This window comes from Haematobia irritans, chromosome 1, assembly GCF_050003625.1.
Source record: "Haematobia irritans isolate KBUSLIRL chromosome 1, ASM5000362v1, whole genome shotgun sequence".
Taxonomy (NCBI): domain Eukaryota; kingdom Metazoa; phylum Arthropoda; class Insecta; order Diptera; family Muscidae; genus Haematobia; species Haematobia irritans.
This window is the reverse complement of record NC_134397.1, coordinates 150,402,540-150,415,147: the sequence shown is the minus strand read 5'-3', so window position 1 is coordinate 150,415,147 and position 12,608 is coordinate 150,402,540. Positions and strand designations below refer to the sequence as shown.

The 12,608-nt window shown below is 33.5% G+C and overlaps 1 protein-coding gene across 2 annotated transcripts in view; it reads left to right on the top strand.

Moving 5' to 3' along the window:
* Positions 1 to 9,744, top strand: part of chp (leucine rich repeat containing G protein-coupled receptor chaoptin) — a 63,096-nt gene extending 53,352 nt beyond the window's left edge. For both annotated transcript variants that reach the window (XM_075291899.1, XM_075291898.1), the window contains exons 17-20: positions 5,664 to 6,087; positions 6,155 to 6,396; positions 9,058 to 9,244; positions 9,321 to 9,744. In XM_075291899.1, coding sequence (XP_075148014.1) covers positions 5,664 to 6,087; positions 6,155 to 6,396; positions 9,058 to 9,244; positions 9,321 to 9,422 — 955 coding nt within the window. In that variant the 3' untranslated portion in view covers positions 9,423 to 9,744. The remainder of the gene's footprint in view (positions 1 to 5,663; positions 6,088 to 6,154; positions 6,397 to 9,057; positions 9,245 to 9,320) is intronic.
* Positions 9,745 to 12,608: the final 2,864 nt, after the last annotated feature.

Below are 12,608 nucleotides of genomic sequence, written 5' to 3'. Positions count from 1 at the left end.
TTTCTACAGTAAAAACATTTTCCTTTTCTTCATGAGCTATCAAAGTGCTTTAAAAACGTGCTAACGCCAACTTAAATTTCCAAATTCAGACTCGACATCAAGTAGAAATTATTGTATATATACGTTTTTAAAATAAAGTGTTGAAAAACATCTTCTATTTTTGAACGCTATTTTGGTTTGTGGTTAAGATGCAAAAACTCCTCACATTTAAAGACTATTTCATTAATTCTTCCTTCTTTCATGAAAACATACCCATTTTTAAGTTGAATCACTTAATTATAAGGACAAAACGACTTTATCGTCTTTTGGACAAGGAAAACAGTTTATATAAAAGAAATTCACAAATGTTATTATAACCAAAATTCGCGTTCGTATTTTAAGGAGACGACAATATTTTTTCAGTGCACAAAGCTATTCACATCTACTATTTTAATTTAGTAATATCGTAATAACTTTAGAATATTATAATAACATAAAAAGGATAAACGACTCAAATGATAATATTCCCAATAATTTACTGACAGAGTATCTAACAAATTTGTATGGTAATAGTAGATTTAAAGTTTACGATAACTTTTATGTATATAATGAAAAAAACTTTACAACAAGGTGTATTTGCTACAAAAATGCCCGCATAATGGCTGGACTCATTATTAATGTTTAAACTGAGCTTTGAAATATGTGGAAACCCTTATACTTGCAGCAAGGCTTAAGCGGACCTTAGACGATCGGATAAACACTACGACAGAGGTTCGCCTATTTGTTGTGTGTTCGTTCAAGTTTTACCCTCACACTGTACGAACAATTATGATAACAACATGAAGAAATAAGAAGAAGCATAAACACAAACAATGAAGATGGACGAAAAGTTAGGTGTAAAGCCATTTTTTAGTAAAAATGGAAGAAACAATAAAAATTCCAAGCCTAATTAGCGATCCCTCATTAATTTCATCCCAGAAATGCTTGTTTTAATTATGAAAATAAATTTGTTTTTGCTAATGTTTGGCGAACATCCCCTTACACGTGAAGATTTGTGCCTCCCAACCGGAAAAAATCAAAGTTGTTTTGATTTTATACCAACACGTCCCCGCAACACGCGAATATGGCCTTATACTACCGGATTTGTCGCCGCAACGTGTTGTGTCGCAGGGTTTATCCGACCGTATAAGGTGCCCTTTAGATAAAAACGCCGATTTATCCATATTTCAATAGAAACATGTCGAAAATAAAAAAAGCCAAAAATAGCTAAAAGGGTCACGAAAAAAAGCCAGAAAAAAAGCTAAAAGCTAAATGCATTTTTTTCCCGCTAAACGTCTTCAAAAAAAGCCAAATCTAGCGGGAAAAAAGCTAAATTGGCAACGCTGTTATGCACCGATGTGGACAAATATTTGCATGGTTGTTAGAGACCATATACTTACACCATGTACCAAATTTCAGCCGGATCGGACGAAATTTGCTTCTCTTAGAGGGTCCGCAAGCCAAATCTGGGAATCGGTTTATATGGGGGCTATATATAATTATGCACCAGATCGGATGAATTTTGCTTCTCCAAAAGGCACCGTAGGTCAAATCTGGGGATAGGTTTATATGGGGGCTACATAATTATAGACCGATGTGAACCAATTCCTAACATCACGTACCAAATTTCAACCCAATCGGATGAATTTTGCTCTTCCATGAGGCCCCGGAGGTCAAATCTGGGGATCGGTTTATATGGGGGCTATATATAATTATGGACCGATTTCGACCAATTTTTGGATGGGTCTTTGAGGCCATATATTAAAACCACGTACCAAATTTCAACTGAATCAGATGAATTTTGCTCTTCCAAGAGGCTCCGGAGGTTAAATCTGGGGATCGGTTTATATGGTGGCTACATATAATTATGGACCGATATGGACCAATTACTACATGGTAGTTAGAGACAATATACTAACACCACGTACCAAATTTCAACCGAATCGGATGAATTTTGCTCTTCCACGAGGCTCCGGAGGTCAAATCTGCTATATATAATTATGCACCGATGTGGACAAATATTTGCATGGTTGTTAGAGACCATATACTAACACCATGTACCAAATTTCAGCCGGATCGGATGAAATTTGCTTCTCTTAGAGGATCCGCAAGCCAAATCTGGGAATCGGTTTATATGGGGGCTATATATAATTATGAACCGATGTGGACCAATTTTTGTACAGTTGTTAGAGACCATATACTTACACCATGTACCAAATTTCAGCCGGATCGGATGAAATTTGCTTCTCGGTTTATATGGGGGCTATATATAATTATGAACCGATGTGGACCACTTTTTGCACAGTTGTTGGAGACCATATACTTACATCATGTACCAAATTTCAGCCGGATCGGATGAAATTTGCTTCTCTTAGAGGCTCCGCAAGCCAAATATGGGGATCGGTTTATATTGGGGCTATATATAATTATGGACCGATGTGGACCAATTTTTGCACAGCTGTTAGAGACCATATACTAACACCATGTACCGGATCGGATGAAATTTGTTTCTCTTGGAGGCTTCGCAAGCCAAATATGGGGATCGGTTTATATGGTGGCTACACGGACGAAAAAGACTGTTTTTCATATGTTTGGGTATAAACATTATATGTTTGGAACTCAAATTTTTAAACACAATATTTTTGAGTGCAAAAATATAATGTTCATAAACTAGCATAATATGTTTGGGACATATATGTTAATATGTTAGAACATATTATGTTTGGGACATAAAATGTTTGTAAATATAATATGCTTGGATGCAAACATATATTAATTTAGAAATAGCCCATAAACATATATGTGTTTACAAAGAGAGACAAAGTGTATGCTGGAAGTAAAATAATGAAAGTAACCAATTGGCGCATTACAAATATATATACACAAAGAAAATTTCATTAAATATAGGAAAAATACTATGTGTGAATATAAACAAGTATAAATTTACATATTATGTGTAAAAATATATATGTTGTGATATAAGACTTCGCCAAAAATTGTTTATGCTTAAGTAAAAAATTAAAATGAGTATTCGGAGAGAAAATTCATTCGGAACCAAGATAAAATATATTTGAAAAAAAGAGCATGAGTTTTGTTTATCATTTTCGCATTACGGGCACAATTTTTTTGTTTCGTCAAAACAAATCGGAACGTAGGACGAGTAAGTCAAAATATTCAAACAAAGGTAATTAAAGGGATCTTCATAAAAACTAACGAAAGGGCACTATACACTGAACAAAAAGCATGTCCGGTTCCAAAGATTGTGTCTCCACTTCAACAATTTTGATATTAATTCCGAACCAAAGAAGCGGAGAATACAAGTAAGGATGCTTTTAAGACACAATTGTCTTTTAAATGGGGTTTTGTGTACTTGACTCTACGAAGCACATTTCAATTTTTCGCTTTTTTATCTTTTTTTCATATGCTTTAAAATGTCCGTTAAAAACCAGTAGAAATTATGCTATGTTTCAAGTAAAAAATGTCTTTAAAATAAAGTATTGAAAAACATATCCTATTTTTGAATGATTTTTGCCTTGTAGTCAAGATGCAAAAATGCAACAAATTTAAAGACAGTTTCATTAATTTTAAAGAATTTTTCTGAATTATTAAAGTCAAGTTGACCCTAGTCCAAAATTTGTTCTTTCATGTTATGATACCCATTTTTAAGTCAATAATTATAACGACAACACGACTTCATTGAAAGTATCGACCAAAGATTAGTTCCTCTTTATTAATGAGTAGTTCAAGAGGAGTTGACGAATTTTTTTCGAAAATAAAAGTGGGCATTGAGTTCGAGTTTTGCCGCTAAAATTATTTCTCATTTTAGCGGCAAAACCAGAATAACATTACAACTTTTTCCGGTAAATTGTATTATAACATGGTGGGGAAAGATCCAAAGCAACAACTGAATAAGTTTATTTTCTTTAAAAGAAATTATTAAAGAAAAGTAAAAGGGTAAACATGGCCATTTTAACGTGATAATGCCAATTTATACCGGCCTTAAGAATTAAATTAAGTACAAAATTATTCGTTAATAAAAATTCATATTTATTTGTATTTCTAAATTAATGGTGTAACATGCTAGCAAACAATTGTTCACACCAAAATAAATTTGTGTGCTGTTTTAAAATTACTGTTTAGAATTTAAATATAATGTGCTTTTGAATGGTTATCGTTAACCTTAGGATTCGATGGAAAAATATTTATATATACTCGACTTCACGTTCTTCTTTTGTAAGAGTTTTTGAATTTCTTCGAAAATCTTAAACTTGTATACAAAAACCTTTATTTGTTACACAATTTTTATTGTTGCAATAAAAAAATAATATTTGATTTGAACTCAGTCCATTTCGTTTATATCAAGCACTTTTCTTTTCTGACTTTAAGTCTTTTATACACACTTTAAAATTTCGTAGTAAAAATTTAATATAATAGTATGTAATGCTGAACACCTTTTCGGGAACTTCCGAACGTATCTGGAATATATGTTAAAAAATATATTTTAAAAAAAATGGTGTTGGTCGAAGCAGGGATCGAACCCAGGTCCCCTGTCACGCAAGGCGGACGACCAACCACTGCTCCACGCTGCCAACAAATGTATGTTTAACAATGTTATGTTGTTAAACAATGTTATATTTGCATCGGCTCGTGGGCGCCGCAAGCTATGCTATATAAATATAACTTATAACGATAATTATCTCTTGATGGCCATAACAGCTACGTAGGCCAGTGGTTAGTGTGCTGGCTTACAAACTGTGTGGTCCGCTGTTCGAATCCCGTCCGGCAAAAGGTAAAATAAAAAAAATATATAAAATATAATAATTTCTTCTAAAATGTTTGTATTACAGAAAAAGTGAGAAAAATGTGAGGGAATATACAATTAGGCAGAAAAAAAAATTTGAGCACAATCTTCTTTGGGAGAAAATTCTTCTAAGCATATAATATTTTTGGGTTCAAAATGTTTCCAAACATATTACATGTTCACATAAGAACATATAGTTTTTTGGAAGACAACATTATTGAATTTGGATGGAAAAATACAAAATGTTTGGAACTTAGACTACCCAAACATATTATATTGTTTAGAACAATATGCTTTTAAACATATTATATATTGGAAGAAATCAAACATATAAATGTTTGGGCAATACCCAAAAATTTATATGCTTGAAGCAAAATATGTTTGGGAGTATATGTTACAGAAGCGATTTTTTTTGAGGGTGTATACGTAGAAGTGGACCGATATGGCCCATTTGCAATACCATCCGACCTACATCGATAACAACTACTTGTGCCAAGTTTCAAGTCGATAGCTTGTTTGGTTCGGAAGTTAGCGTGATTTCAACAGACGGACGGACGGGTATGCTTAAATCGACTCAGAATTTCACCACGACCCAGAATATATATACTTTATGGGGTCTTAGAGCAATATTTCAATGTGTTACAAACGGAATGACAAAGTTAATATACCCCCCATCCCATGGTGGAGGGTATTAAAAAGAACAAATATATAGCGGCTTACTTTGTTGCAATACATATCAATCAACCTGTATAATAGTGGCGGTATTGCGGATTGATGTTTTAAGATAATAATAATTTATCCTTTTTCATGGAATAACCTACGAAATCATTTTTTACATTTATAGAAAATTAATGTTATCGGGTAATCCAATAACATCGCTCAATAACAACAGTTTTGATGGGGTCAATGAGGATCTTGAAATGTTGGATATTTCCAATTTCCGTTTACATTATTTCGAATATGGTTGTCTGGATGCTCTGCCACATTTACGTCAACTTAAGCTAACGGCATATTCCCATCTGGAACATTTCAATATACCATATTTGCTAAAGAATCATCATAATATTCGCAATCTATGGATAGAGGCACCACAGCCATTTACACGTATAATTAAAAAAGGATCTGGACCGAATCAGGAAATGCAAACCGTACAAATGGGTATGCCTACAGACTTGTCAAGAGAAATGGAAGGTCATTTGCCACAGAAGTTAACAAATATCACATTTAGTGGACCACAATTTTCATCAATCAATGAAAATATCTTAAAGGTAAGTGTATGCTGGGACACTTAATCATCAATTCATTAAAATGCCATATTTGTATTTTTTATTTCAGGGAATGCGTTCGCCATATTTACACATACACATATTCAATACATCCTTGATGGAGATACCAAAGAATTTCTTTAAGAATATGGGTCGTGTTCGCAATATATCATTGGATATTCGCTATAATAATCGCATGCTTAAAAAGATACCAAATCCAAATACTGGTACAGTACCATATTTGCCAAATAGTGTATTTTTGACGGAATTGAAAATGTCCGATACGGATTTGAATTGTGATTGTGAATTGGGGTAAGTTGAAGACAAATATATTCAGCTGAATATGTATATAGGAAATTCATGCTTACAAGATGTTCAATATAACGATTTTCGTCTGTCAATCTGTCTGTTGTAATTACGCTACAACCTTTACTAATGAAGCGATTAGCCCCCATATAAACCGATCTCCTGATTTGACTTCTTGAGTATATAGGCTATTTTTATCTGATTTGCTTGAAATTGGATATCTGTATAGCCCCATATAGAATGATCCGCCAATTTGACTTATTGTGAGCATGGAAGCCGCAATTTTTATCCGATTTGCTTCTATATCCGTTCAGGTCTCGAATCATACGAAAACAAATATTAATTATCGAAAATCGATTTATGGTTTTTCAAAATATTCCCCATTAAGATATATACACTTTTGCATTCGTTTGAACCAATTGTCGAAGCACTTTTGCAACCCTGCTTGAGGTATCTCCAAAACATGCATTCTAAACGCATCAACCGCTTCTTAAGGGGTCGAAAAACGTTGATTTTTGTCATTCCGTTTGTAACACATCGAAATATTGCTCTGAGACCCCATAAATTATATATATTCTGGGTCGTGGTAAAATTCGGAGTCGATCTGAGCATGTCCGTCCGTCCGTCCGTCCGTCTGTTGAAATCACGCTAACTTCCGAACGAAACAAGCTATCGACTTTCATCCTATCCGGCTGAAATTTGGTACATGTGTTAGTATATGGTCTCTAATGATCATGCGAAAATTGGTCCACATCGGTCCATAATTATATGTAGCTCCCATATAAACCGATCACCAGATTTGACCTCAGGAGCCTCTTGGAAGACCAAAATTCATCTGATTTAGTTGAAATTTGGTACGTGATGTTAGTATATGGTATCCAACAACCATGCAGGAATTGGTTCATATCAGTCCATAATTATATATAGCCCCCATATAAACCGATCCCCAGATTTGACCTCCGGTGCCTTTTGGAGAAGCAAAATTCATACGATCTGGTTGAAATTTGGTACGTGGTGGTAGTATATGATTTTTAACAACCATGCCAAAAGTGGTCCATATCAGTCCATAATCATATATAGCCCCCATATAAACCGATCCCGAGATTTTGATTTGGAGCCACTTGGAGGAGCAAATTTCATCCGAGTCAGTTGAAATTTTGTACATTGTGCTAGTATATGGTCGTTAACAACCATGCCTAACTAAGTCCATATCGGTCTATAGTTATATATAGCCCTCAGATAAATCGATCCCCAATCACACAAAAATTGGTCCATATCAAGTTCATAATTGTATATAGCACACATATAAGCGACCCCCATATTTCAATTCTGGCTCTCTACGTACCGTGCAAAAGTCCATATCTTTTCGTAATTATTTGTAGACTTACCTATACATACCTTTTTTGTCTAATATATACCACGTATGGACTAACTCAAAATTTAGAAAACGATGTTAAGAAGTTTTAAGATACCACAACCCAATTAATTCGATTGTGGATGACAGTCTTTCGTAGAAATTTCTACGCAATCCATGGTGGAGGGTACATAAGATTCGGCCTGACCGAACTTACGGCCGTATATACTTGTTTCCTATTGCCTTTTTGAAAGTGTAAAAGGCTACCGTAGCTTTTCTCGCTCCTTCTTCAATATTCAGCTTAAAGTTCCGCTTCCTGTCCAATATAACTCCAAGGTATTTTGCACACTCATCAAAGCGAATTTCAAAACCCCTTAAGGATATGGGCTTTCAATACACCCTAATAATATGCGATCTTTGCAGTACATGACTACTTCTGTCTTTGCATGATTTTTTCAGTAATCCGGAGGGCTCTCTGCATAATATCTCTGATTGTGGATGGGAATTTTCCCCTGACTGCTAAAGCCACATCATCTGCGTTTACCCCTCCTTATCCTTTAATTTTCTAGGGGACATTCCAAAGAAGAGGTGATAGATCTCCTCCTTGGGGAGTGCCTCAGTTGATATACCTTTGTTTGTTTGCTTGTCCTAGTGTGGCTGAAATACGTCTCTTCGTTAGAAGTTGGTCTAACAGCCTAAGTATACCTGGATCAACATTCAGAGTTGTCAGTCCATATAATATCGAGCTCGGATGGACGTTATTGAATGTCTGCAAACGACACAATTGTGTATTCATTGACAGATAGTGAGATTTCAATAAAGCTGGCTAGTTCATGCAATGCAGTCTCAGTAGACCTGCCCTTCGAGTAAGCACGCTGTCGTTTCCAGAGCAATCTTGAATCGACGCTAGTTCTAAGATAAATATCTATCATCCTCTCCAGAGTCTTAAGAAGGAATGGAGATAAGCTGATTGATTGGAAATTCTTCGCACTCGATCGAGATGCTTTTCCTGCTTTAGGTATGAAAACGACTATTGTTTCCCTCCACTTTCCTGGAATATATGCTAAGGAGATACATCCTGTATATATTGCCGACAACCAGGGGATAATTCTCTCAGTCACTGATAGTAACTCCGTGAGGGGATAATCCACCCCTGAAAAACTTTGTTTTTCAATCCATCGCTTAAACTTTTCAGTTTAAGGGTTAAAAATTTGCAATCCTTTGTCCAAGCATGTTTTTCCTGCTTGTATCATTCTCTACTTATAATTTCCCGAAATAATACTAACTCAATTTCTATAATTTCATAATTTCAGATGGGTTGAATTTTGGCAACGTAAACGTCGTCAATATATATGTTCATCGCAAACGTGGACGGATACCATATTCCGGACATTTATGAATTCACCATGTCAGGTCTATAGCCGTTATGTTTGCGATGATCATGACGATGATTTGAGAGAAACACGTTGCGACAACAAAGGTGGTCAACAACTTATGGAGGTATGTGTAAATCAATAAGTCCATTAACGAGTTTAATTGAATTGCATTTTTTTCTTGGAATTTTAACTATTTACAGCAATTAAAGTCTGAATTGGAATGCGGCTGGGATGGTGCTACATGTCGTGAAGCTTTCCTGATAGTTGTATTAAGTTGCGTATTTTTGGTGTTATTCTTGTGACACCTTCGATGTGTGTTCAATATCACAAAGCAATTCTATGATGTTTTGGAACAAGTCTATGGCAAAACAGACTTGTAAACTTTCACTTAAAACAGAAAGAGGAAAAAAAAAACTTAAAAAAAACGAATTCTTTTGTTTTTGGGAAGAGTGGAAAATGTTGTACTATATAAGAACTGAAAGAGCGTTGACTCTAAGTAGAGGTCCTTTCTTTCGAATTCTCTCTCTCTATATATTAAACTTTGTACTTTTTCTAAACATCCTGGAATGATCCAAATATTGGACACACCCAAAATGGAAATAAATGATCGAACATGGACTACTCTACATTGACTATTACTTATCACCACATCCTGCCGATTTTAATCATCAATGTCCTGCCTGTTGACTCTTCTTTTAGAAGTAAAACCAAAACCCGATTACACAGAAAAAAAAAAAAATCATCAATATTTTTTCAATTAAAATTTTAATTCAATTTAAAAATAATATTCGGTGACTGAAGAAATTTCAATTAAAAATTAATTTCTTGATTGAATAAAAAAAAAATCTGTGTACATTAAATAATAATCCAGCCGCTTTTCATCATCCACAAATCTTACATATTTCTTATATATACATTTTAATTTTTAATCCTTGAATTTATCAATTCATTTAAATTAAATACTTAATGAGTAATTAAATAATAAAATTATTGAAACGATAACACAAACATATTTTGTGGAAAAAAATCAACAAAAATTATTCAATTAATATTTTAATTTAGATAAAAGTTAACTAATGAAATAAAATCTGAGTATGTTACCAAATTGTTTTTCGACACTAAAAAATCAGTTGAATATGAAAAAACAATCAATTCAAAAATTCATTGATTCAAATAATTTTTTAAACAAAATAAATTAAATTTTTAATTGAATCAATTAAATTTTAATTGGTGTGATTGGTGATTGATATGTTACTTTCATATTCGTGATTGATTGAAAATTCAATGAAAAATTTTTTGGATTAATTAACTTTGTGATTGAAATCACACATATTTTTTTTTCTTTCTATCCAAATATTTTTTTTTATTTTTACATCAAACAATTTAATTTATTATTGTATGAAAAGACTTATGTAATTTACTCATAAAGTTAATAAATTCATAAGATTTATATCTAAGAAAATGATACCACTATTTCCAATAATTATTGTCATGTTGCTTACTTTATAGTACTTAACTGATTTTTGCTTTTATTTATTCTGAAATTACTATAATGCCGCTCTTATATATACCTATATCGAACTGAATTTATCAATTTAATCCCAACTATTTTATATATAAATTAATATATACTTTAACCATCTATTTAGTCTCCTACAAAAATATTTGTATAGTACTTCAACATTATCTGCAATGCATCTCGCTTAGAACTATTCATCAACATTTATATTTTGCAACGCTTTTTAATAAATTTATACAACAACTATTCTCAAATAAAAGTATTCAACCAAAAAAATATAAAAAAATAAATCAACAGTGTTTTAATCAGTTCCCAATTAATGAGAACAATGTATAAGGGGACAACATAACCATAGCGATAGGCGATAGGTAGGCGAAACATTTTTCCAAGACGAACAATTTTAAGACAATCATGTTTGCAAACATTTCCTTTTTATACCCTTCACCACTACTGTGGTACAGGGTATAATAAGTTTGTGCATTTGTATGTAACGCCAAGAAGGAGTACTTATAGACCAACCTTTTAGTATACGGATCGGCTTAGTATTAAATTCTGAGTCGATTTAGCGATGTCCGTCTGTCTGTCTGTTGATGTATTTTTGTGTGCAAAGTACAGCTCGCAGTTTTAGTCCGATTGTCCTAAAATTGGTATAGGGTCCTGTTTCGGCTCAAAGACGATCCCTATTGATTTTGGAAAAAATCGGTTCAGATTTAGATATAGCTGCGATATATATTTTTCACCGATCTGGTCATAATTGGCGTGTATATCAACCGATCTTCCTCAAATTTCGTACATCCAAATATTTTATGAGTCTTGAAAAACTTGCAAAATATCAGCCAAATCGGTTCAGATTTAGATATATCTCCCATATATAGCTTTCGCCCGATTTACACTCATTTGCCCACAGAGGCCAATTTCTTGCTCCGATTTAGTTGAAATTTTGCATAGGGAGTAGAATTAGCATTGTAACTATGCGTGCCAAATTTGGTTGAAATCGGTTCAGATTTGGATATATCGCCCATATATAGCTATCGCCCGATTTACACTCATATGACCACGGAGGCCAATTTTTAACTCCGATTTAGTTGAAATTTTGCACAGGGAGTAGAATTAGCATTGTAGCTATGCGTGCCAAATTTGGTTGACATCGGTTCAGATTTAGATATAGCTCCCATATATATGTTTTTCTGATTTCGACAAAAATGGTCAAAATACCAACATTTTACTTGTTAAATCGCCACTGCTTAGTCGAAAAGTTGTAAAAATTACTCTAATTTTCCTAAATTTCTAATACATATATATCGAGCGATAGATCATAAATAAAGTTTTGCGAAGTTTCCTTAAAATTGCTACAGATTTAAATGTTTCCCATATTTTTTTACTAAAATTGTGTTCCGCCCTAGTGCATTAGCCAACTTAAATGTTGAGTCTATAGATTTTGTAAAAGTCTATCAAATTCTGTCCAAATCGAGTGATATTTAAATGTATGTATTTTGGACTAACCTTTATATATAGCACCCAACACATTTTACGGATGTGATATGGTATCGAAAATTTAGATCTACAAAGTGGTGCAGGGTATAATATAGTCGGCCCCGCCCGACTTTAGACTTTCCTTACTTGTTTCTTGTTTCCGATTGTTTTTGATATCCATACAGCGTGGCTTGTTAATATTTAAAATTTAATTTCCATGAGTACAGGCAACAAAAATGCCTGGTGCCGGAATTATAATTGAGTTAGAAAATATTTTAATTTGGCGACACACCACTCTAGTCGTCACACGTATTTTAGGTTACCAGTAGGAAATACGTGTCAACAAGTAATCGCTTGTCACTATGGTTCTGTGCATAGGGGTTTCAGCAGAGATACAGCCAGGGTTTATTTCTATAGATTTTTTTTAGTTCTATTTCATAGAAAATTTTGTCAACATTTTATTTCTATAGAACATTTTGTCAAAATTTTATTTCTA